Source organism: Barbus barbus, assembly GCF_936440315.1.
Source record: "Barbus barbus genome assembly, chromosome: 40".
Taxonomy (NCBI): domain Eukaryota; kingdom Metazoa; phylum Chordata; class Actinopteri; order Cypriniformes; family Cyprinidae; genus Barbus; species Barbus barbus.
Genome location: NC_136718.1, coordinates 18,794,254 through 18,821,022, shown reverse-complemented (window position 1 = coordinate 18,821,022; position 26,769 = coordinate 18,794,254). Strand labels below are relative to the sequence as shown.

General features: G+C 36.9%; 2 protein-coding genes across 4 annotated transcripts in view; both read left to right on the top strand.

The window, feature by feature from the left end:
* LOC306859845 (diacylglycerol kinase alpha-like) overlaps positions 1 to 9,164 on the top strand; it is a 33,926-nt gene extending 24,762 nt beyond the window's left edge. For 2 of the 3 annotated variants that reach the window (XM_079401187.1, XM_079401188.1), the window contains 16 exons: positions 1,901 to 2,018; positions 2,278 to 2,366; positions 2,835 to 2,954; positions 3,175 to 3,273; positions 3,618 to 3,704; positions 3,804 to 3,877; positions 3,997 to 4,071; positions 4,298 to 4,383; positions 4,500 to 4,589; positions 4,672 to 4,832; positions 5,016 to 5,080; positions 6,170 to 6,260; positions 6,643 to 6,820; positions 6,898 to 7,015; positions 7,379 to 7,439; positions 8,108 to 9,164. In XM_079401187.1, the coding sequence (XP_079257313.1) occupies positions 1,901 to 2,018; positions 2,278 to 2,366; positions 2,835 to 2,954; positions 3,175 to 3,273; positions 3,618 to 3,704; positions 3,804 to 3,877; positions 3,997 to 4,071; positions 4,298 to 4,383; positions 4,500 to 4,589; positions 4,672 to 4,832; positions 5,016 to 5,080; positions 6,170 to 6,260; positions 6,643 to 6,820; positions 6,898 to 7,015; positions 7,379 to 7,439; positions 8,108 to 8,185 (1,590 nt within the window). In that variant the 3' untranslated portion in view covers positions 8,186 to 9,164. Of the gene's footprint in view, positions 1 to 1,900; positions 2,035 to 2,277; positions 2,367 to 2,834; positions 2,955 to 3,174; positions 3,274 to 3,617; positions 3,705 to 3,803; positions 3,878 to 3,996; positions 4,072 to 4,297; positions 4,384 to 4,499; positions 4,590 to 4,671; positions 4,833 to 5,015; positions 5,081 to 6,169; positions 6,261 to 6,642; positions 6,821 to 6,897; positions 7,016 to 7,378; positions 7,440 to 8,107 lie in introns of those variants that run through there. The other variant, XM_079401189.1, reaches the window with a different exon arrangement.
* Positions 9,165 to 10,275: 1,111 nt separating this feature from the next.
* Positions 10,276 to 24,749, top strand: LOC306859799 (general receptor for phosphoinositides 1-associated scaffold protein-like). Its single transcript, XM_079401070.1, has 8 exons — positions 10,276 to 10,660; positions 14,958 to 15,010; positions 15,913 to 15,967; positions 19,063 to 19,165; positions 20,772 to 20,865; positions 21,458 to 21,524; positions 23,104 to 23,170; positions 23,493 to 24,749. Exons 1-8 carry the CDS (start codon positions 10,448 to 10,450, stop codon positions 23,999 to 24,001), a joined length of 1,161 nt encoding a protein of 386 aa, XP_079257196.1. The 5' UTR covers positions 10,276 to 10,447; the 3' UTR covers positions 24,002 to 24,749.
* Positions 24,750 to 26,769: the final 2,020 nt, after the last annotated feature.

The window sequence follows — 26,769 nt, the reverse complement described above, 5'->3', positions numbered from 1 at the left end:
GCATTTATTCACACAAGCCACTTGGCAGCTTCAAAATGCAAGCTCAAGCTAGCATCCAGCAAGTAACACTAGAGCAGTAGCTGGCTTCACACTCCTCCGGAGGGGGAACATAAGCTATATAACCCAAGACTCTTTTGTCTGTCCATACTGTGCTAGTGCATGACCTGGAGACAAGCCACAGAGATAACAGCAACTTTTTTCTATGATTAATTACAGCTACATATAATGAAAACCAAAGTTCAACCTTTAAATGCTAAGCCAATGCCACTTCCATACCAGAAATGTGCATTTAGCACTAATAAGCATGGTTCACAGTTAAACCACATAGGCAAAGTCAGTGCGGAAGTTACAACTACAAGACATTCGTTGTTCACACCAGCGGTCACAGTCTGTTACAGCAAATGTAGTTTGTGCCGTCACGTAGATTATTTTAATCACATGAATTTAGTCAGCCTAAACTTTTATTCCTGTCTTGGGTTTGTTAGCCAGAGCTTTGTATCATGGTTATGCTTAACCATGTATCAAAGCCAGGGACTTCCCCGTGTGCTATTTCCACCTGCCCAAGTGGCACACAGGGGCTATGCTGAGCCATCAGGCCCAGTTACTGCATGGCTGCGTGGGCTACAGTTTCTGACCTCCTGTTCGGCTGCCTGAAGTTCCCGCCTGAGTCATCCAAACCAATAAAATTCTGAATTATTAATAATTCTCTGATGTGACTGCATGAGTCAATGTCCTCAGCCCACCCTAAACACCTCCAGCCAGCCGTTGAATTCATAAAGAATAGTCAGTAGGTGTAAGATAAAGAAGCAATGTGAAATAAACAAGAAAACTACACTCTTGTGAGTCACTGAGAGTGGTTCAAAAACACTTTCCACTGATAAGCATTCATTTACGCTTGTGTCGTCATCTGTTTCTTTAATAGATGAGTACATTTCATCTTATTTATTAAAGGTGTTTGTCCAAAACTAAAAATTATGTCATCATTTATCACCCTAATATTGTTCCAAACCTGATTGCTGTTATTTTTTGTGTGAAGCACTGGAGGAGAATGTCTGGTGAATCTTCACCCATGTATTATTCCTATTACAACAGAGGCCATAGAGGATTTTTTAAGCTTCAAAAATGGCTAAATAAACGCCAAAAAGTAGTTTAAGTGACTCTCTTTGACTATATTTTAAGTCTTCTTAAGTCATACAATAACATTGCGTTATGATTCACAGCTAAACTTTCCCTCTCGTAAGCTGCGACTGGTTTACTGATTCAGTGAGTTGAACTTAAGAACCAAAGCTGTGAATGAATGAGCATATTCTTTTAATTGAACCAATTGTTCCAGTTCAAAAATCAAACTGATTTGTTCAAGAATCGTGGTGCAGTCACATTAGCAGGATTTTTCTGTGTAAATAGTCGATCATATAGCGATATAGGAAGCATAGCACACACAGAAGTCACTTTCAAACCAAAGAGAATTTACACGACTAACTTGAACCCATCGCAATATCTTCCATCCTAATGCAAAGTCTTCCATCCTAATGCAAAATTCCCAATCACGTGGGAATAAAATGGCTGTTGAAATAACTGGATTTCACCTGTAAATATTTGCTGATTTAACGATTAGTTCATGCTGATTTGAAATGACATGAGTGAGTGAATTCATTTAAAATTTTGGATGAACTAAGACAATAATTTGAACTCATGTTCTTTTGTCATGAGGCTGTATACCCGTTTCTTTACCTTTTTTACTTTGTTTTACTACATGTAACACTCTAGTTAGAGGCAGATTAAAGGAATGTGATTCTTAGCTTCATAGGAACATATATTAAACGACCTGTTACATTTTACAGAATCAGATTATAAAGAAAAAAAGATGTTTTCTAACATGATGTTTTTCTACTTTCCCAAGATGACCCAAAGAGACGGCCAGCACCTGTGGAGGTTGAAACATTTCAATAAGCCTGTGTACTGCAACGTCTGTCAGAATATGCTTCTGGGGCTGCGCAAACAGGGTCTCTGCTGCACCTGTGAGTGGAATTCTGGGTAATTTACAAGAAAGGTTCACAGATTGCTTTGCAAATGTAATCAGTGTTTCCAGACTGCCAATGAAATGTTTCCTTTTAGCCATTAAGATGCTAAACTTTTCAAGATATATTCCTGAAATCCAGTGTGTTGACATTTATTGTGGTTTATCTACCTAGCTATATAGTTATGCATAACCTTGCAAACCCATATTTTTAGTTCTGATTCGATTCATGTGTCACAAACATTTGCTATCATGCACAGGCTGCAAATACACAGTCCATGGTCGGTGTGCAAATAAAAACCCGGCTCTGTGCACCCGCACATATGTGATGTCAAAGAAAGAGACAGGGGTAAGAACACCTTTATTTTTTTGTTTTTTTTTATTACATTTAAAACCAATACAGATATATCCCATCCCAGGATTCCATGACATAATACATGTAAATAATGTTAAAAGTAATATGCATAAAACATAAAAAATGCTATTAAATTCTACCTTAAAACAGCTTTTAATGCTACCTGTATGTACAAGAATTAAAGAAAAAATAAAAAGAACATATTTTAATAAGTACATCTTAAATAGTCTAAAAATAGGCTACATATAATTTAAAAATATCAGTTTATTTCTTATTGTCCCAGGTTCTGTGATGAGGGTGTCTCATTAAGGACAATTATTCTATTGTACATCTTATTTGTTTGACTCAGGGCAGACAGAGCCCACTTTAAGCATCTTCTATAAGCTTTTTTCTTTAGTACTGCCATCAAGTGGACTCTGGAAATGTAAATAGCATATGTGCATCTAATTTGTTTGCATGCAGATTGCAGCCCATGACTGGGTGAGTGGAAACTGTGATTCTGGGAAGTGTGACCGGTGTCAGAAGAAGATAAAGAGCTTGCATGGCCTCACTGGGAAACGATGTGTCTGGTGTCACACCATGGTGAGACTGAGACTTTCTGAAAAGCTACAATATACAGTTGCCGAAGATCTTTATATAATAAAAGATTAATATGTACTGGACATAGCAGCATTAGGTAAAAAAAGAAATGCACTTAAGAATCACTGCTGATAAAATATCACAAATGAAGCAGGTCAGTTTGTCATTTTCACACTGGTTCATCATTTTTTATTACGTGATTTTTTTTACTGTCATATTTTAGAGACATGATGAGTGTGCAACCCAGGAACCCTTTGAATGTGATTGTGGCCCTTTCAGAGATCATATCTTACCACCGTGGGCCATTTATCCCGTCATCAAGGTAATGCGAATTAAAGTCTGTCTGGAAGACCTACTTAATACCATGGATTCAAGTCTCAGGATTTGCATCTGTAGTATACAGCAAAATACACTCAAATATATGCTTACAGTACATGTACCCTTTTATTATAATGATTATATATACATTAGATGTTTATTAGAGGATAAATATAGCCTCCACAGTTCCATGACTGTGGAAAAGCACAATGATGCCATTTTGCTAAACTAAAACAACTTGATTACATGGTTTAAATGGTGAAAAGATTAGAGGTCTGCTTATATAGAGGACAAAAGCACAGATTAATTGGATTAATTACATCATCTGTTCTTTGTTTCCTCACATAGGAGAGGCTGAACTGCATAAAGAACGGCCGCGCATTTGCAAGTGATGAGAGTGACCACAACACTACACCTGATGGACAGGTACTACAGGTAAGACACATCCTGAACAGTCTTTTATGTTTCAGCTTTCCCAGGCAGAGACAAGAGATACTGAATGAAACTAACACACAACTTTCTGTACCCAAACAGATAAATCCAATTCCTGACACTCATCCTCTTTTGGTGTTTGTGAATCCTAAAAGTGGCGGTAAACAGGGGGAGAGGTGAGAACACTTCCTTCCATCCTTCCATACATCCATCAGTTGTTGTCTAATTGCCTGTGTGTCTTAGATATGACTATTTTAAATTATAATTTTTACTCACAAAATGTGCGTTCTTACAGAGTCCTTCGGAAATTCCAGTACTTGTTGAATCCTCGGCAGGTTTATAACCTTTCCAATGGTGGACCTGGACCAGGGTAAGGATTTCACTCCCATTTCAGCATATGTATGTCTTTATTCGTTCCCTGGATCCACTTGACTGAACTTGTGGATAACAAAACTATAAAAAATTGACTAAATGCATGATTTATGATCCACATTTTGCATTTCATAATGTAGATGGTGATATATTGGGTTTAATACTTTAACAGAAGCTTGTAAAAAAAAGCTTGTAATCTATATGATCTTTCATTTCCAAACCAGGTTATGTTTCTTCAGAGATGTGCCAGACTACAGAATATTAGTTTGTGGAGGGGACGGCACAGTTGGCTGGATCCTTGACGCTATAGGTTGGAAACTAAATCAAACATATATTGTGTGATGCTCAAAGCAAAACCAAAGAGGATTTGTATGTTTAACACTCAGTTCACTTTCAACCAAATGTTCTTTTCAATTCCTCATTAAGACAAAGCCAACCTGCCAATGCGCCCCCCGGTGGCCGTGCTTCCTCTTGGCACAGGAAATGATCTTGCACGCTGTCTTCGATGGGGAGGAGGTAGGGGCAAAACCTAAACTTTAAACTTGAACATGTGCTTTTATTTATATATTTAGTGTTTTACACTGTTATAATGTCATAGGTTATGATGGTGTGGATCTGGGCCGGATCCTGAAGGACATTGAGGGCAGTTCTGTGGTTCCGATGGATCGCTGGAGCATACAGGTGACCCTGGAGGACAGTCAGGAGAGAGGTGACCCTGTGCCCTACGAAATCATCAACAACTACTTCTCCATTGGAGTGGTATGACACATACAGTACTGCATTCATCTGAAATATGGCCTCTATTATATTCACATTTATGTAGTTTCAATCCTCTCATTTTCTTTCTGTTTCTCTGCCAATATAATAGGTTATTTGAAAAACTTTGTTAATTAGCTCCTAGTATATTTGTCATTCTCACTTTATTGATTGTTTGTGGAACAGGACGCTTCCATTGCTCACCGCTTCCACACCATGAGGGAGAAACACCCGCAGAAGTTTAACAGCAGGTGGGCATGTTGAGCACTAGGACCCCACTACAGTCCACAGATCTACTCATCAATATGTATTTCTTTAAAAATATACACAAAATCCATCACCTAATTTTAATATTTATGATATAAGGCAATAACTCAGTCTTGGCCTTTTATAATTATGTGATTTTTGTAAACCGGGTGAATGTCTAATGTTCATTACAATGCACAGCAGAACAATAGAGTTGATGTAAATTATTTGTAGGCAACATTAAATAAATTTTCATTTATTAAAATTATTTTTAAACTTAAAGAAAACCATTGTAATTGTAGGTTGTTTGTTTGAATGAAATCGAAAAAAGAAAATTAAATGAAAAATAAAATCATAATGAAAAAATAAATTTAAATTACATTTTTTCCAGTTATTTCCTGGAATTTAATTATTGTTTTTGAATTTAATTATTGGAAGGAAATAAAAATAAATTATAATTGTAAAAAAGAAAATTATAACTGCAACAAAATATTACTATTATTATTATTATTATTATTTTTAATTATTCAGCATTACAATTCATTTAATGTAATTAAAAAATTTACATAGCTTCAAAAGATATCTCATTCAAATAAATGCTGTTTTTTAATCTTTCTATTTATCAAGAATCCTGCAAAAAAAGTATAAAAGGAAAATAAAAAGAAATGTTATTAGAGCATCAAATCAGCTGAATGATTTCTGAAGGATCGTGTGACACTGAAGACTGGAGTAATGATGCTGACAATTCAGCTTTGCATCAAAGGAATAAATTACATTTTAAAACAATAACAAATAGAAAACAGTTATTTAAAATTGTAATGGTATTTCACAAATTAACCATTTTTATTGCTGTATTTTTGATCAAATATTTGCAGCCTTGGTGAGCACTTCTTTCAAAAACATTTTAAAATCTTACTGACTGCAAACTTTTAACTATAGTGTATATATGTAATAATTTAGTTGTTGTCATTTTTGAAAAGCAGTTTGCCTAACATTCAATTTAATTATCAAAAACATAAATCATAAACACCATCAAGAAAATGATCAGCAATGAGTTTGTGGCTTTGTTTTCATGCGTATATACTCTCTTACAGAATGAAGAACAAACTGTGGTATTTTGAATTTGCCACGTCTGAGACGATCTCAGCATCTTGTAAAAAACTCAAGGAGTGTCTCACCATTGAGGTAAGGAAAAACACCTTACAAAAAAGGATCACACTCCCATCTAAGTTCAAAGAGGTTATTGATCATTCCAGCTACCCTGGCTCCTTCTTTCCTTGTGTTGAAAGCCCATCAAAAGGCATCAACTTAAAAGCATGAGCACAGTGAGGGCATTAGAGTTCTAACACCTGTTATTAACCTGCTTCTGGTATTAGTCGTCTGTCAGAGCTCAAGCCAGGAACATTTCATTCTACCAGATCAGGGGCATTAATTCAGAATATGAAGCAAATGCAATTCATTACTTAAAAATCTGCTTACGCATGTTAGATGTATCCAGCTAGAAATCATTTTGAATATGAAAAACGTAACAGAACTGACCTCAGAGCCTCTGTCTGGCCTTATCCAGTGTTCCGGGAACCAGTTGGATCTCAGTAATCTTTCTCTGGAAGGCATCGCCGTCCTCAACATTCCCAGCATGCACGGTGGCTCTAACCTGTGGGGTGAAGCCAAAAAAAGTGACAGAACGGAGCAGGACTTGCCCGAAGTCATAGTAGACCCCGAAGTCTTAAAAGTGAGCCCACAAGGTATGTTTCCTTCAATGCAGGGAGTAACTTTTAATATGAAGATGATCCAAAACACTCAACAGACTGTCTCCAAACAGACATGAGCGACAAACGCGTGGAGCTGGTGGGATTGGAAGGAGCCATTGAGATGGGACAGATATACACAGGACTGAAGAGCGCAATCCGACTCGCCAAAACATCTCAGATTACCATCAGGTGAGACAAACCTTAACAGAAAATGTTCTTAAACAAGCTCATACAGGCACAAACAAGTCATGACATGCTCAGACGTGTTCAACTGTCCAGTCTCCATGCATTTGCATACACATCTGTTCACTTTTTCTAAAGTAAAATATTTAAATTACATTCCATTAATTCTTTTGTCATTAAATGGAGATGGACAATTTATTCTGTAACACTATTATTAACACAATTTATTGTCAACTGCTACGAGTCATATAATGTGAATGTGTGCTTAGTCAGTCACCCGAGCAATTGCCCGTTTTATGATTCACTGGTTATTTTTGTTTCTAAAAATGTACCTAATTGTTTTATTCAAATATGTACACTCATTTATAGGACAAAGAAGCCTTTGCCCATGCAGATTGATGGAGAACCGTGGATGCAGCCACCTTGTACCGTAAGTGTCCACCATACTGTATTTCTAAGCATTTTACTTTGATTCATCCAGGTGACTCTTTTGAATCTATTTACTAAAAAGATTCAGATTTATACACTGATTTGTTCAGTGACCCTTTCTGCTGGTTACACTGTATTTGATTCATTCACTCAACTCAACCAAGTTGAGACTTATTACACTTTATCTACAAATCTACTAATAAACTCCATAAACAGTGTTTAGATATCATAAGTCTTGTTTCTAAATAATAATAATAAAAAAACAACAACAATAATATAATCACCTAATTTTTTGTGAATGATGAGGATTGGTTAAAAAATACATTCAAAAATGTATTCAACTATAAATGTATAGATTCTCCAAGATGTAGATTTTTTCATCATCGGAACAGATTTGGAGAAATTTAGCATTACTGGTATGAATGGGTGCCGTCAGAATGAGAGTCCAAACAGCTGATAAAAACAATTCTAAATTTCTCCAAATCTTTTTCAAAACAAACACATTTACATCTTGGATGGCCTGAGGGTGAGTCAGTTTTCATGTACAATTTTTTTTAATGAACAATTCCTTTTATTTCAGTTTAAACCAAGAGAAACATGTCAGCAATAAATGAGATTTAACTTAATATGTTGTTTTATCTGTTTTTTTTATTTTTTATTCTTCCTCAGATTCACATCACACACAAAAACCAAGCCAGTATGCTGATGGGCCCTCAAGCCAAATCTGGCTTTTTCAACCTGAAATAGAGTTTACCTGCACTTGAGGATGATTCAGTTCGCTTAAAAACTCTGTGTGCATTAACAAGGACTCTGAAGCTAATGACAGTGTAAAGTGTATGTAAATTTTGCAGCAAATGCTTAATAAGGTTTTAGCTCTTACTCTAATCCTTGTGTGTTTTTAGGAAATTCTCCTTACATGATTTACAAACTCATCGCTTGACCATCTTAACGTCAAATATGCTCTCTTTAAAGAAATGTAGTGCTCTTAAACAGTAGCTCATGCATTTTTGCATGCATTTTTTCCTATGATACATATATCATGTGCACAGGTCATTCCAAACAAATAGGTTGAATATTTGCTTTAAGATTATGTAGATATACATAAAAATATGCATCACTCCAAAGCATCCAGTGTATGAATCAAGGTTTGATGCACAGTGACTTTGCTGTATAGGTGGTTTGAATATTAGAGATAGATCTTCGCCAACTCTGCACACTGCTTTTAGTTATTCCTTTAGATATTTTCTCAGCTGCTTTCACTAATTTACTAATCATGAATGTCAGATTACTCCAGGCTAAACAAGTTACCAGTGTGATCTTTACCAGAACAATGACTAGCTTTAGAAAACTAAAATCTGAAGAGCTTTGAGACATCTCATTTATTTGCTGTTAAAATTTAAACACCTAAAATAGTAGGTGTACTGTTTAGATTAAAATATCAAAATGAAACCAACGGTACGTTAACTAATTTTATTAGGTTCTTTTCATTGTATTAAGAATGTAGCGAGTTGTGTAAAACTGATTTTGCAACATTTCATATATTTACACACTTAGCAGTCAATTTGTTGTATTTCCTTCAGATAACTTAATGGGCAAAATCCTAAAGGTTTTAGATTGCACATTAATGGCACTCTGGCAAGCTATTTTAATTTTACATTGCTCCTGAGAATGTAGAGGATATCTTAATTTTGTGAATTTGTCTGAATAAACGTTTCAATGTTAAATGATTTGCAGTGTGCATCTTTGTTTTGATAAAGGTTTCGTAATGCCATAATTTGCCTCAACACTCATAAGGTGTTCACTGCTTAAAAGCACTAGAGGGCGCCATCAGTTTGACTCATTTACACGAGCCTGATCAGCCATACGGTTCAAATGCTACATTTAATTTTCTCATATACCATTTCTAGGTTACTGAAAGCAAGTAGTTAGTTAGTATATCGTAATTAAGTTTTATATACTTTTTTCCAAACTCGCAGATAACTAATGTTAACCCAAATATTACTAATTAATAATGCATATCAGAATTAAAATGAGCTCAATTTTTTTTACCTTGCCACAGTTGTATCTGTATGTGAGGATAGTGGCCTTCTTTATTATGTCTGATTTAATTTAAAGGTTCAGTAGGCTAATTTTACTAACCATAACATACGCTAACGATGTCTGATTCTGATTTGTATAAATAGAGTCGAATCTTTTTAAAGAGTCGGTTCACAAAACGACAACGTGGTTTTCGAATGAACAACTCATTAGTGAACCGCTGAATGGACGGTGTGGCTAAAAGTAGTTACTTCCAAAAACTAGAAATATTAAGAATGTACCTGAAATATGTTTATTCAATTTATATCAACTCACATACAAAACCTCGTAGTTGGTATTTTATTTATTGTGCAACAATCCAAAAAAAAATAACTAAATAAAGTTCAATATTGCCTAATATTAATGCAAATTATAAACATCTTATAAATACTAATACTACTAATAATAATCGTTTACAATTGTACATCGTGACGTGTTAAGAATCTCTTTTCGAAACAGTTCTAAAGAACCGATTCGCGGAAATGAGTCAATCTTGCCCTCACTGGTATAACATAGTATTTGTTGACCATGCAGGCAAACACATAAAACTGTAGTACTTTTTGTAAGTAACCATTGATAATAATGTTTACTAAATAATGCTATGTATAATCCTATAACAGTATTTATTTATGACTGCAAAACAGTTTCAATGGTCTTCAATGTTGGGTCGTGCCAAAACATCGCTTCTGTACGTGACAACCAATCGCATCGCGCCAATCGTGTGGCCACGCCCCCTTCTGAAGTATTTCCTTCCCATGTGCGTTTCTAAAGCGACGAGTCTGTCCGCAGATGCTGCTGCTGATACTGAGCTAGAGCTGGGATTATTGCACAAGTCAGAGTGCTGGCTGGTGACTTTTCACCCACACCCAGTACTTTTCATCTCTCGCTGTTCTTTCATATACTGTTGCTTTCTTATTGAGTGACACGCGGACTATGAAAAATATGACTTTCCGACGCGTAAAGAAGCTGAACTCAAACGAGCCGGACAGCGGGTCGCTGTGTCATGACAGTGGGGAGATCTACTTTACGTCCTCTAAATCGGACAGCTGTGGGACCGTGGATCGTGGACCCTCAAACTCCACTGAGGTTTATAATTATAAGACCCTCGCTTACTCTGGAGGGACCCTACCGAGGAACTTCAAAAAGGTTAGAGCTCTTCATTTGAAACTCGAGATTCAGTTTGCTGTATTTGACTCCTTAGAAGTGTTTACATGTACCATGGCGAAATATTCATGAATATATTTAGATGTACATGTGATTATATTTATCTACTTTTGATTCCCTTCTGGAGGAAAGAAAGTTTTAGTCCAGCCTAAGATGATTTACTGGTCTTAGTTAACCAACCCATAATCAAGGTGTTTGGGATAGTTTTAAATGCACTTTTCTGATAGTCAGGTTGGGAGACCATCTAAAACCAGAGAAGACCAACAAACCATCTTAGGCTGGTTTAGGATGTTTTTAGAACAATCTTGGCAAGTTATCACTATAGCCAGATGTTGAGTGCACATGCTTATTTAGAAAATCCTGATCCTGAATAATCATATATCATCTTAAACTGGTTTTAGCTGGTCTCACAAAACATGGGAGACTAGCTAAGACCAGCAAACCAGTTTTTTCTTCAGCAAGGTTGAGCTGTAGTTTCCACAGCGTGTTGCCGAGTTAAAATTGAACTTGCACTTCATCACTCATACTTATATCAGCTACTGGAGTCAAAGCTTTAGAAGTTATATTACACATGTTTACCTCCTTTATATCTGCCCTCTATGCTTCAACATCTTGAATATATTGTTTGGTGTTGTCTGGTCTTAATTAAGCACAGAAAAAATAGTCCTGTGATGAGTTTGTGTTGATTAGAACCAGCAGTTGCATGCAACACTCAAGTTTGATTAGTTTGAAGGCACACAAGTTGAGCTCCACCTCTCTTATTAACTTTTATATGCCACCATTATTGGATGTAACTTTATAGGAGAGTGTTTCTCAAACCTGGTCTTGGAGTAGCCTTGAACTGGACATTTTGGATGTTTCTCTTATTAAAACACCTGATCCATATCATCAGCTCATTGTTTGATGCTCTGAACTGGGTATGAGATATTCCAAATGTGCAATATTTTAGTACTCCAGGATTAAGGGGCTAGTTAAGGTAGCTAGACTCAATTAGGTAGTCAATTAAAATATGATGTCCCTGTTTGTATGGCTCAAGCATTTGTCACACTTTGCATGGCATGTAAAGAATTTCTTGACCTGTGCTCATTCACACCTGTCCATCTGTGACCATTAGCATGTGACGGTTCCTCTGAAGAAGCTCATTTGAATGTATATGTGTGAGTAGTCGTGTAGAAATTTAGAAGTGGCTACACTTGTTCATTTCTGCATGACTCTGAATCATTATTTTTCATGCAACACAGACGATAATTCATATCATGCCACAAAGTAGAGATTGACCAATTTTCATACAGCTTTTACTACGGTTCAGTGGTAAAAAAAACAAAAAAACATTTTATTCATTGTTTACATACATTTTCACAAGGTCAAAGGTTGTATACTCAGCTTTTTTAATTTTATTTTTTTTAGGTAGCAACCATTCATTATCAGATGAGAAAATTTTAACAAGCTAAATTTTATAAAAACATTATATTATTCTATTAACAATAATTCATAAATGCATTTTCATATAAATTATAAAACATTTTATTATTAACAGTAAACATTATTTCAAATTAGCTTTCAATTTACATATCTGAATTTTTTTACTCCTATTAATAATAATAATAATAATAATAATAATAATTAAAATTTAATATTTGCATACCTGAAAATGAGTTTTAGATGGATAGATACATAGATAGTATAGACAATAGACCGATTCGAACGCTAATTGTTTCTCAGGGGGACACAAGTTATTTTCACCATATACAGGGGTTAGTTGGTGTTTTTTCTCTCACCGCCCCTGTAAAAATCCCCGGCCGAATTACCTACTGTTTTTTGACAAACACCAAGGTCGTGTGGTAATTTAATTGCTGTCCGAATCCACATCTCTGAGCTTACGAGAAGAAATCGATTCGAAATTCAGCGTTTAAACCCTTTTTGAACACTCCCGAACACCGTACGGTAACTGTTGTACTTCGGTATTATTTGCATACATATTTATTTCTGAAATGCTGCAAAGTATTTAAAACAACAATACTTCATAACTGCTCCACCACAGCGAGTGAGAGCAGAAAGAGAAGAAAAGCACGTAAACATTCGAAATGAGTCTTTATTATGGCAGCAGCAGGTATGCAATACAATTTTAAAATGTGTATTATAAACATATATATCGCGTATAATTATATACAACTAGCACATATTTTCATATTTTTAAACAGGAGATTTAAATAATGAATAGGATTATACATTATAAAATATGCTTGGAATAAGAATACATTTCACATAAGTATTTTTAAATACATTTTCCATAAAATGAATTTTATTTACAAATTTCTTCTTCTTATTATTATTATTATTATTATTATTTACAGCACATAATCATATCACTTTATTCACCTCCATGGAGAATAAAGCGCCATCCGAATCCATGAGTTTTATCACTGAGGTGATATGTAAATTTATTTTTACAGACGTCCATATGACAAACAATTACCGTCCGAATCGTGCTAATGTCTATTCCAAAGTTTCCCACACTTCCTTCCAAATTCAAAGAGAGGCATTAATCTGCTGGTCAATTCTATAATGTACTCCGCTTTGGCAAAAGCAGTTGCTCTCTTGGGATTTGACCATACAGATGTGAGCCTGCTTGGTTCTGACCCTTGGGTTTCGTGGTCACTCATGGTGCAAAGTGTTTCCTGGTGTCTTTGGACCACCCACACGCAGGTCTGACTCCACCGACTCTTTTGAGTTACTGTAAACAGCTCGTATGTGTCCCTGCTGAATTCTGGGCCTGCTCTTTTACAGTCCACCTCCTGTGTGGCCAACCAAGCCGTTTTATGGATCCTGACTAAGTGTTCGGGGCAGTGAAGCCCCCTCCGGATTTTTATCTATAACCTTTGTGGTGTGGAACTGAATTTACTGCAGAACTGAAAGAGCCTGAGTGACCAGGTAGACCAGTGTTGTTGACCATGTAATGAAATAGCTTTTGCTATTCAAATAGGTCTTATATGATCTCAGTATTTCCCGGTAACTGTCTGGTGGCAATCAAATCAGCATGTGTTATGACTCTGATATTCTTAAAGGGATAGCTCACCCAGAAACGACAATACGGTCATTTATTTACTCTTTACTCTTCTGTCTCAGTGTTTTGTTTTAGTTTGTTTTCGGTTTTGATTTAGTATTTAGTTTTGTTTTAGTTTTTTGTTTTGTTGTAGTTTCAGTACTCTTGTTTTCTAATGTTTTATCCATGCATTGAAAGCCAATGATGTCCAGTGTTTTGTCATTGAGGGTGAGTAAATGATGACTATCCCTTTAAGACTGTGTTGCTGTTTACAAATAGAAGTCTTTTAGGTTGAGGGAAAAATATTTAAATGATTTGAATTAGGGCAGAATGACCGCAATCTTTGTCATTTTAAGGTCAAACACAATGGCTCCTTGGTTTACTCCAATCTAGTCTGCAACATTTAAATGTTTTATTTTAAATTGCAGAAATTAACCTTAAACAAAGCTTGCTCACAGTGGCGTACTACATGACAAGCTTTTGGATTGTAGGGCAGGGCGGGTTTATGAACAGCTCTCTGTATCTGGACTCCTACACTTTGCGTGAACGCCAGGCCACAACAGGGTATTGTGCGGCCGAGAGCTTTGCTACCCCATCCAACTGGCCCTGAGGGACCCTCTTAGTTACATGGAAATAAATGAAGTCATTGAGGGGGACCCTACGACAATTCTCAGTGTACAAAAATAAAGAAAGGCAACGTTTTACTAGCTTTGGAGGGTTCGTGCACAAAGTGCACTTTGTGGGAAGCTGAAGTTGTTGGGGTTGAGGTACAGCTCGATTGAATGGGTGTCTGTAAGAGCGGGCGTAATGTGAATGAATTCTTATGTCTGTTGCGCGGTTTGGGTTTGCAATGTTATCAGCCAGAACATCAGTGCTGTTGGAGCACATGACAGAACTTGTATTCGCCAACCTGGCTGCATCTTAGATCTCCTTGTGATAATTTCAGCAATAACGCTTGCAGCAATAAGATAAAATAAGATCAGAGAAAACCGCGATAGGGTTAAATGAAAGCGGCAGGCAGACATGCATTTCAGGTTATATCTGCGATGTCGTGCGAGCTGTTAAACTACATGAAATTAACATGTTGCTCAAACTTTGGGAAAAGACCTGTTGATCAGAGGGGAATTCTAAGTGCACAAGGGCAGATATTCCAAAGGTCACAAACACTCATTTTTTTTTTCTCTCTCTTTTTGTCTTTCTATTTTTCCCTTCATCTCTCTTCATCTTGCTAAACAGAATGGTGGGCTGCAAAAATGGAAGCCCCTTTCACTCTCTCCAGAACCACAAAGGTAAGATTCCCACTGCTTGTTCTCCACCTACACAGATTTGATTGGTGCTTGCATGCGTCATTGTTATTTCCTTAAAAAACACTCTATTTATCACGACAGTTATGAAAACGTCAGACCCTAGTCATTCACGCTTTTTCCAAGGTGTCATGGAATAAAAATATCCGCCCTTAAACAACCGCAATTATAGATTTATATAAACTAGCCTTTTTGGAAGACCGAATGATTGCAGTGAGGCCTGAATGAGTCTGTGAATAAAAAGGGAGTGCGATATGGATCGGCCAGATGGTCAGATACGTTTTTTTCTTCACTGTATGTGTCTCTTTATTGTTTAGTATGCGTATGCATAATTCATGATTGCCTAATGATGTATGAGTGCTTTCAGAAACACAGGATTCTTGTCCTGGCATGGTATTCATAATGGACACATTTGAATCCCAAGATTGCTCAATTGACTAGACAAATACTATTATCCCAACAGAAGTCATCTCCAGTTCAAAACACACCTATGTGACACTCATTCATGCCCTGAGGCCATTGTTATTGAGAACTGTAAAAACACAGACTGTATAACAGTATGAAACCGAAAGCACACTGAAAACATAGTTTGAAAATGAGCTGTTCAGATGTCACACCCAGAATCTTTCTTTTTTCTTTTTTTTTTTCAAACATTTTCCATTACGCCACACAGATGTATCCTTCAAAATAGCAGTATCAGGCATTGATTATGCGTTTCCTCTGTGTGTCTTTCATCATCCATGTTCCTGTAAGCATTGAAAATCAGTCAAGGTCATAGATTGAGACAAAACCGTTCAAAACGGCACTTTACTAAGACCGTCTCTGTATAGCAGTCCTTTTTTTGCTCATATTAACAGAATACCCTCTATTTTGGTTTTTCCTTCCAGGAAAACAGTGATCCTGATGAAGAAAGAGGAGGAGGCCTTTGGCTTTGAGATCCAAGTAAGAGGGATTTAAAACTGTCTCTTTGAATTCATTTAAGGTGTCTGAAATGGTGGTAAATAATGTAAACCCTTTCTAAGGTGACTTGGCTTGTACATGTGGGTGGGCCACTCATTTGTGGGCCACAAGACTTTAGATGAAGGATCTATTCATAGTTAAATAGCTGTTATGTTCAGTTGATGACACCGGTGTTTATTTGACCTCATTTTGACAGAAACGAGTATTATAAGGTTTATCCATGTGTAATCCAGTTGTGACAGAATCAGAAATCCCTCTTGGTATGAGAACCTGCTTGTTTTCTCTGTAATTTGTTCCTCACAGTGTACACTTTATCAAAGTCTGGTTCCTCAATGTGGAACCGATTATGAACTCTGCATTCGTAATTATTTATCCCAGTTCAAAGCAGTATGTCATTTGTTTTGACATATGTACCAGATAGCTAGTTTATATTTAGTAATGTATAATAGTTCAGATGCAGTATGGAGGACCCCTCCTTTCCTCCTTTGTCCTCTAGTACAGGACATGACATCAAGCTTCTGTCACATGAGAGGCAACATATCAAGAAACAAATTGTTTTCTAGGATGGCGTGCTATTGACTACATTGTTTTTGGAGTCTCTTAGCAAGTGGTTGGAGTGTGTGGGAAGAGGAAGGAAACGGACGATTCCAAACATTTGAAAATACTTTACAAATGATTTATGATTCAGAGATGTTTGTAAATTTGCATTTAAAAAAAAAAAAAAAAATTCTAAATGTAGTGTGAGTGTTTATTGTGAGTTCAGGCCATACAATACTGCAATGGGTATTTAACACTATAGAGGTTTTTCTTAAAGGGACAATTCACCCAAAAAGAGTTTCTAAATGTTCTCACCCTCATAATATTTGATAACCATATGACTTTTTCTGTCTTTTTAGTTTAATTTTAATTTAATTGATTTTATTTACATTTTAATGAGATTGTCAGACCTGCTATTTTCCATACAATGAAAGTGAATGGTGGCTCGCTGGCAAGCAAGATTTTTAATTGAATATCCACTGAAATTGCTGTATGTTCCTCACACAAACTTGACTGAATCTGTGCTATATTTTAAACCTTCTAAAGCCATTCAAGTAATATTAACTGCTTTTTGGCAGTTGACAGCCCCAGTCCCCATTCACTTTCATTGTAATATTAAAGGGCAGCGTGATCGTTTTTCCAAAACATCTCTCTTTGTGTTCTACTGAATGATGTCAGTCATTGACGTTTGTAACAACACGAGGGTGAGGAAATGATGACAGAACAGTCATTTTTGAGTAAACCATTCCTTTAAGACCACTTTTATGAAGAGTCACCCAAAGTTTAGTCAGATTCACCTTTTCTATTTGACATAATGAGGTTTAACAGTATCCTCGGCTCACAAAGCTGTTAACCTCAACAACAGCTTTGGGTTTCTGTATGGGAAGTGAGCAGCGGCATCAGTCATCCTCAAAGCTATTGAAATAAGGCGTTCCTACACATGTTACACTCAAGAAATTGTCATTCATTATGAAAGTGAACATTGTGAGAGCATCTTGGAGCCACAGCGTGTTTCTGTGGTGACTGATGAAAACATTGTGCGCCACAGCAAACATTTGGGCTCCACGCACGTCAGGAAACTAACAGCAAAGTCAGATGCTCATTTGAATCTGCACACAGCCATGAACCAAAGTACCACTGATACCAAAGGCACCAAAATGCAAATGGCTTTAGTATATCAGCATGTGCATTTCGACATGAGCTACTGATTACAGTTATAATGGAAACAGAAACTGATGTTTTGCATATCGACAGTCTCACTAAGTCTCTTCCTGTTCTGTTTTAAACTTCTCTTGCTGTGTAGAGTTGCATGGTGTTTTTAACTCATAGAATTAATTCCTTCAGCTGACCGAAGTTGTTTTATTGCAAATTGGAGAAACTGCACAGGATTTTACTGGCGTGACTTGCCTTTTATTGCTACTATTAAAATAACTTTTTTTTTTTTTTTTTTTTTTACCTAATTTACAATTTAAATGTTATATTATCCATCCATTTTGCAAACTGCTTGTCCTATGTATAGAGTAGCTGATATACTGTGTGTTAATTTATTATACTGTGTTGTATTACTCATCCATCCATTTAACACTTGTAAAATATTACATTATATTATGAATGACGTGACGTGACATACGGCCAAGTATGGGGACCCATACTCGCAATTCATGCTCTGCATTTACCCATCCAAAGTGCACACACACAGCAGTGAACACACACACCGTGAACACACACCTGGGGCAGTGGGCAGCCATTTATGCTGCGGCGCCCGGGGAGCAGTTGGGGGTTCGGTGCCTTGCTCAAGGGCACTTCAGTCGTGGTATTGAGGGTGGAAAGAGCGCTTGTCCCATGTAGAGTCGCCGATACAATATTATCCATCCATCTAACTTGTATAATATAAAATATTCAAAGTAAATGTAACTTGCTTTACTTCTGAAAAACATACTATTTTGACTGAATTGAACAATCGAAAACCATTTTTATTTGGAAATTGCCAAAGTACAGAAGTAAAATTGGTTTTGACACCAAGTAAACTGGCTGTATCTGTTGCTAACTCTCAGAAATGGTGCTAAAATGTAAACTGCTGAATAGACACACATTTTTGTAAGCCTCAGCCAGATGGCTTGGTGTGGTTTAGTGGTGATGAACTGCATTTACAGTTCAAACATCGAAACAACAAGTTTCGGTGTGGCTTGTTTATCAAGGATGTTTGCATGCAAGTAAACCACCTGGAGCCATCCCTCACGTTCAGCATCCTTTAAGCCATCGAGTCTGTCAGTCAGTCTTTGTGAAGCCGCGCAGGTCAACATTCTAGTCATTGAGCACATTGTGTTAATCCACAGTGGAAACACTATCAGACCTGATTTAGCAATGCTACGTCGAACAATAAACCACAGCTTACAAGAAAATGGCACACCTTGCTAGCGAATGACTCATTTTGTTTACTTCACTATAATCTGTTTGCAGATCTACAAATAACGTTACCCTCTGCAGACAAGACCTCTTTGTTTACAGTCTGTTTTTTTTTTTATTGTGCGTGTCTACAGACATATGGGCTGCATCACCAGAGTGAGAACTCAGTGGAGATGTGCACCTTTGTTTGCAAAGTCCACGAAGACAGTCCTGCCCAACTTGCAGGCCTTAAAGTCGGTAAGTGTGCTCACTTTAACACCACCCTTTATGTTTGCTCAGTAATTCCTTCTCTAAACTGGCATTTGACATAGAGGCTAGAATATTCAGAGTGGTCCTTGAGGTCACAGGGAGTGTGTTACTACGTTCTAAAGCATAAAGATCAGTTTCCTTCATCTAGCTCTTGAATATCCTGTTTTGCAGTAAAATGAGTCTGTGTGAATAGGAGTAATATTTCAGAAGGCTTGCTTTCTCACTTGGAGAACTCCTCAATCTGTCAACACCATGACAGTTGAGTGGCAGCCCTGCTGTTTAAGCAAGAGCAAATATCATAGAGCAGCACCCACGTAGACTGTACGTGGATTTTTACTCTTTCAAAATCTAAAACCAGATACTGTCAAGTCACTCTGTGGCTTTTTTTGTGGGCTGCATATTTATATATAGTTTTTTTTTGTTTTTTGTTTTTTTTAAAGTAGTTTCCTTTTTCCATTTTAGAAAGTTCTTATTGTACTTGACAAAAATCTTTTACTTGGTATAAATGAAAAGGAGCTGTTCAATTTTAAGCTTTAAAAATCTAGAAGATAATTCTGAGCCATGGGAATATCAAAAATGTTTTTAAAGTTTCTTATGCTCACCAAGGCTGCGTTTTTTATCAAAATACAGTAAAAACATTCTTATAAAATATTACATTTTAAAATAACTTGTTTTAATATACTTTAAAATGTAACTTTTTCTATTCAATTTGTTCTATTTAATAAAAATTTTTACTAATACTTTGCTCAAAAGTATTGTTTTCTTTTAAAACCAAAACTTACTGACCTGAATGTTTACATTTTATAGTAGTTTTAGTCCTTATAGAAACTTGTTAGAAACTTTATTTAGACTTTAGAAAACAAGTTGACTAGTAGAACAAATGCTTTTCTAAAAATACATCCGTGTCATTGTCCTATATTGCCCTATTCAGGATTATAAATTTTCTTGCAACTGGTAACAATTCATATATGCAGAAACTGCATTCTTTTCTATAATTTTCAAAAAGAACAAACAGTTCTGCATCGAAAATACCCGTTTGCTCTGTTTTGAGATCAGTTGATATTCCCCAAAGTCCAAAATATAACAATTACAACTCCTAGATAAACTGATGTCAGATCAGAGGTAAAGAGGAACTCCTACTCAGAGTTGCTGTGCGTGTGTGTTGGTTTCGCTTCCTGCATTCCCTGCATGCTTTGCGTTATTGTCTTCTTTGGCCTGTCTCTCAAAAGCATGTGACCTCATCGTTTTTTAGACAAGAAAACCCAAAACTCTCCAAGGAGAAAAGGAATTGTTTCATTACATATTGATGTGTGCAATCCAACCCCTCTCCAGCAGATGTGTCCCAAAACACTTTAGTGAAATGTCTTCCCAAGATCCTCCAAGCTGAGATTTGTAATAGAGAAAAAAAGTTATTACATGACTTTGTTCATTCATGGTTAAACCTGTTTAACTTGTCTTTAGTGGAACAGAAACGGAGATGTTGAGTAGAGTGTTCATGCTGCTCTTTTCCATACAATGAAAGTGGATGGTCCATGCATGCCAAGCTCTAAAAAGATCTGTTCTCAGTTTAACACTCTTTTTCTTGGATTTGTAGGAGACACGATCGCCAGCGTGAATGACACTTCTGTGGAAGGCTTTCGCCATAAAGAAATCGTCCAGCTCATTAAATCATCAGGCAACAGCATTAAGTATGTAGATACTTGGTGTTCTACCATGTCTGATTTCCTAAATGAGTGAAATTTAAAACTAAATTGTTCCAAGTGTACCTGTGGTCTTTTTTGATTGGCATGAAAAGTTAGATCTGCTATTACTTGATTGGAACCACACTCTCCTTCTCCCTTTTATTTCCTGTTTAATAAAAGATAAAAGGCTAGTGAAAATGAACCTACATTTATAAAGTGTGGAGACCAGTGATGTGAACCACATGAATGCAAAGAAGTTCATGCCTTCCTTCTCCACGGCGTTTAACCCAATTATTTCCACTTTCTTTTAAACATGGGGTTATGCTGTAAATGAGAGTTTACAGCAGCCCATTAAAAAGAGGTTCCTGCTTCATATCCATATCACCAATGCCGGTCCTGAAATAATATACATTTGGGGGAAGGGGAGTTTTGTATTACCACTAAGCTCATATTCAGACACGTTGTGGTCTTAAATCTGTTTTTAAAAGCTCTTTGACTTTAATTGGTGTGTTTAATAGATTGAGGCTTTGAAGTGTAATATCGCACAGTATAGGAAGTGACTTTGTCATGTAACGCTGCGTTTTGTTCCTGTGTCTAGGCTAGAAACGGTCTACAGCGACTCTATACGAAAAGCAGAATTGGAAGCCCGACTGCAGTATCTAAAGGTAAGTCTCTCGAACCACATGCTCGATTCAAACAGCGTGTCGTCTCGTATACGGAGACGTTTACAAGCATTGTAATGTAAGCCCAGTTTTAACACAGCTGCCCCGGTCTGGCATCGAGCACTAGCGCTGAGCACACCTGTTTCCTCTCACACCCCACCTGTTCCAGTGACAGGCCAGTCTTAATCCTCACATACCACCGTACAGCTGACATAGCGCTGTTCGAAACGAAGAAAGGCACATTTTTACATTCCTTCCTTTCACATATGACATTTTCATATGTGAAAGAAGATGCCTAGGTCATAAAGTTTAAATACAACTATAATACGGTTAAATTTTTTGGTTGTCACTTCTGTGGTATTTGAAAGACAAAGGCATTTGTCAGGGTCAAAAGAAAACCGATGTAAAAATCAAATAAATATAGATGTCAGACGTAGTTAGCCGTTACAGCTACATTCAATTTATTTTTATTCATTTGAAATATTTAAATTACTAAAACTGAAAAAAGCTAAATAGAACTTTTTTTTTTAAACAATCACACAAAATTTGCATAACGTAAACTAAAATGAAAACGGAAAAACTCATTCAAATTATTAATAAAAACTATTATTGTATTATATAATACTTCACTGAAAGTTACCCTGGACCACAAAACCAGTCATAAGGGTCATATGAAAGTTGGATAAATAAGCTTTCCATTGATGTATGGTTTGTTAGGATATGACAATATTTGGTGATTTTGATTTTTGAGATGCAACTATTTGAAAATCTGGAATCTGAGGGTGCAAAAAAAAATCTAAATTGAGAAAATTGCCTTTAAAGTTGTCCAAATGAAGTTCTTAGCAATGCATATTACAATCAAAAATTAAGTTATATATTTACGGTAGGAAATTTTACAAAATATCTTCATTACTTCATTACTACATATCTTTACTACATATATCCTAATGAGTTTTGGCATAAAAGAAAAATCAATAAATTTGAGCCATACAATGTATTGTTGGCTTTTGCTACAAATATACTCATGCGGTCCAGGGTCACATATTTAAAAACTAATAATTTAATAACACTGCTAAATAAACATTTTTGCAAACCTTAATATCCATTTTTCATAATGTACATTATAATGTTGTGATGCCTAAACTTAATTGTAGAATTTAAAACAACTAATTTTAGTTCGTTTTATTTTTCATTTATTTATCAAATTTTAATATTGTCAATTTAACAGTTGTCTGCCATAACATTAAAATAATATTCTGCTCTTTGCTCTCTGTTTATTGTTTATGAGATTCAGTAAAATAAATAAAAACAAAAGCTACCAGAATAAATACAAAAATTAATTTTTCATCATAGTTGGTGAAAATAATTGATTAAAAAATGGACCCACACAACAAAGAACTCTGCAATGAGTTTAGTTTTGATGGTTTGATGCGAGAAGTAAAAATAGAGAACTGAGAGCTGTCTGACCTCACTGACCACACACTTCCCTGTTCTCTATGATGATGATGGAGGAAAAAGTAAATGAACAGACCAGTCGAATGCCACGTGAAATGACTCTTACCGTGTCTTTTTGTCTCTCCAGCAAACCTTGCATGAGAAATGGGATGAATACAGATCTCTAATGGTGCAGGAACAGCGGCTTGTGCATGGTGAGTTTTTAGCACATGATAGCGATCTTTATTACACCAGGCCTTTGAGCTTGTTGGCAGCCTGACATTTGCACACTTCTGCATGTATTTGTATCACACAAAACACTTCCTGTTAGCACAATGTTGTGATAGACGACCTAAGAGTGTGGTAAATGAAGAAAAACATATTTAGAAGCACATGCTAGGTTTTTCCAGTGTGATTAAAGATCAAACTAAATGCCTTAGCATACCAACTTAATACTTTTATTAGCCTTCAGGATCCCTAATTTTCCTTTAAAACATTTCCAGAGGTTAATTTAGCTATTTGTTTTCAATCTCACAGGCATCGTCATGAGTGATGTGGCTGTGTACGAGTCTCTGGAGTCAGCCGGTTTATACGGTAGTTTGGGAGCTCCGAGCCCCGCTGCCATGCGTGCATTATGTGGCACCGGGAGCACGAGCAGCAGCGTCAGCCATCTTAGCGCCACCACAATTGAGGACGACCCACTCTACCAAACCTGCATCTTCCAGGGGGAGCGTTCCAACAACGCCAGCAACGACGAGCTCGACGCAAATCAAGAGAAGACTCAAAGCGGCCGTCCACGCCTCATCCGACCCACCAGCGAGCTCTTCGCTACTGCTAAGACCACCCTGACCCGCAGTGCCAGCACACGCAGTTACCTGAGGGGCCCGCCGTCGTCGTCGTCCTCGGTGCCTAACGGAGAGAAACAGCAGTGCGGAGGGTTCAGCACACTGCAGCGCAAACCCAAACAGAAGAGCTTCAGGAGGAGGCTGTTAAAGTACATTCCCGGACTAAACCGACCCCTGGAAGAGGAGGAAAGCAAACTATGAGAAACAAAAGCAAACTGAGAATTCAAAGACTCCCTTAGCCAAAGACTAAATGTTTAAAACGAGCGAAAAGGAAACTAAAGACCAAAAGTGGATGCCAAGATAAACCAAAGAATCCAGTGATGATAAAAGTGTTTTCATCTTGTTTTCTGAGAAAGATTGAGAGCCTGTTTGGTCAAGTTGGTAGTAATTTTAAGTGTGCCAAAAGCATCTGAATACAAAACATTAGCTAAAGATTGGTTAGGCAAATTCAATATTAGTTTTAGACTTGAAGTATTCAGATTCGTCTAAAATGAGAGTAGATGTGAATGTCTGTTTGTCGCTGGAATATTGTTTAAAATTCTGTAACAAATAATATAACAATTAACAAGATCCAAAAATGTGGAGCAGTGTGTCTTGATCACTTAGTTCATCTCCTTTAACTAGTTTATTAACATTGTGTAACTTTATTTCCTGGTGCACATTTTGCACCTAAATCAAGAAGCAAACGTTTGTACATATTTTGTTCATGTTTAAGTTATTTATTTAATGTTTATTTTGTGCTTGTTTTTTCTTTTTGTAATTTTGTTAACTGAAGATGTACAAAATGAAGGATTTTTTTTTATTTGATCATATTTGAAGATCATATTTGAAAATACTTTGGTCCTGAAGGATATTTAATAAGTGCCTTTTTGGCATATGTGTAAATAACTTTTAAAAAAAATTTTGTGACAATGTAGATTGAAAATAAAAGGGTGGTATTTTCCCTCATAATTTCTCTAGTACATTTTTTTTTGCTCTTTTCTATGTTAAATACATATGCTCAGGTTATTTTCCCTGAAGTCCACTTCACACTAAACTCCCTGCCGTTTGAGCACAAGTGCTCTTATTGTGCAGATGTCTTTGATTTCTTTCCAAAATATTTTTCTTTGCACTTACGATACCGGCAGCTCATACAAAAGACTACACCCTAATGTGCTTTCCTAACCTCAAAAACAACATCGTCCTATGGGGCAGAGACTGCGTGCGTTGTATTATGAAGAGATTGGTTGCATTCCTCTAATGCTGGACTCTGAGAGACCTTCAGTGGTGTCAAACGAATTCATTGTAGGGAATGTGCGGATTGCTGTTCGGAATATGCATTGGAATGTGCATCTAAAGAGTGACCCCAGGATTCCAGGCCACAAGCCTCGATTCTCTTCCTTTAGGTCAGAGCTCAACCCTTGCCCTCTGCCTGCACACACAAACACATTCCCCCATGGTGCTTTGACAAGACACAAACCGCATCATCACCCCAGTGTACAGCCTGACCTTCCAGGTCACGGAATACTCCCCCTTTTATTTTCTCTTGCTTTTTTTTACGTCGTTTCCCTTTTGTCTGCCTTCACAGCCGGTGCCCGTTACGTCAGAAACTCTTTGGATGGTCGCTGGTGTCAGAACTGCATATTTCCCTGTCTTGATTAGCTATTGTTTTGTCTTTGGTTACTGAGACGGGTGTGTGGGTAACTTGTCAACTGAAGACGTAATTGGGTTTTTAAGCAGCTTTTGAAGGCTGAAGTCATTTCATGCCATGACGATAGTTAAAAAAAAGTCTGAATGCATAATTAGTTGGGAGATAAGTGGACCCAAAGAAAAGCCATGAATGGGCCTTTTAATGCTAGGGCAAAACAATGGGCTGACAGTGAGTTGTGTGCAATTAGCACGGCAGGAGAGATGGGAGCTTGGTAGAGATGGGACACTCAAGTTTGTTAATATGCATATTTATATCTTATTTATGATGTTTGCTAAAATTAGCGTTTCTATAATTATTGCTCTTGAGGTGCAGTCACATTTACTGTTGTTAGGCAAAATTTCACAGGCAACTGGGGGATTTGTGTGAGGGTGAAAAAGGCTGTCCTTGCCTGAGTGCACGGAGAGGATGAGGAAGACCATGATGATGCCCCCTGAAACACACAACCTTGAAGCAAGAGTGGAAGAACATTTGTGGGACAATCTGGCAATCGCTGTCTGCTCCAAACATTTATGTGCCTGCTCTCCATGAGCAACACTACCTGTAAGACATTTAAACAGTAAAACTTGAAACTTTGAAGCTTCTGAAACTCAGGTTTCATTGACTGATGTTGTATGAACAGAAATCAGCAGGACCAAAATCACATCCTCAATGTCTTTTGGCCTTTTCTAGATGGTTTTGCTGGCTCTGGGGTCACTGAGGAGGAAGAGACCACAGCAACATCCAGCCCAGGTGAGGCAGTAAAGGCAGGTGGAGTAACGGAGCGTCTCATCCATGGCACTGGACCACTTCCAGGATACTGCTGTGGACTTCTCCATCCTCACCAGTCTGCAGACATTTCAGATCCTACAAAGATGCACAAACACAATACAAAAGCAGTCATTTTAACAAAACAATGTCATTTGATTTCTGTAACAGAAGTAACAAAATGATCTTACTTTATATTTTTGTTTCAAGTTTTCCCCCTTTTTTTCTCACAAACACTGCCATCACCTTTCCTCGCAGGTCCTGCTCCACCACAAAAGATCTGCAGTAAATGCACAAGAATCAGAAAAGTGCTGTAATAGCACTTAACAATAATTAAAATAAACTACAACTTAAGATTTAAAAGATGTTTAATTAATTTCAGTAGTATACACACTGCCTTTGATGGCACCATTCCTTCATCAGTCATTCTGCACTGGATAAACACAGTTGTGTCTCATCTGTCCCTGTAACATCCACACAAGATTCAGCTCACCTCTGTGATTTATCTGCTCAATACTACATTAACATGTTGTAG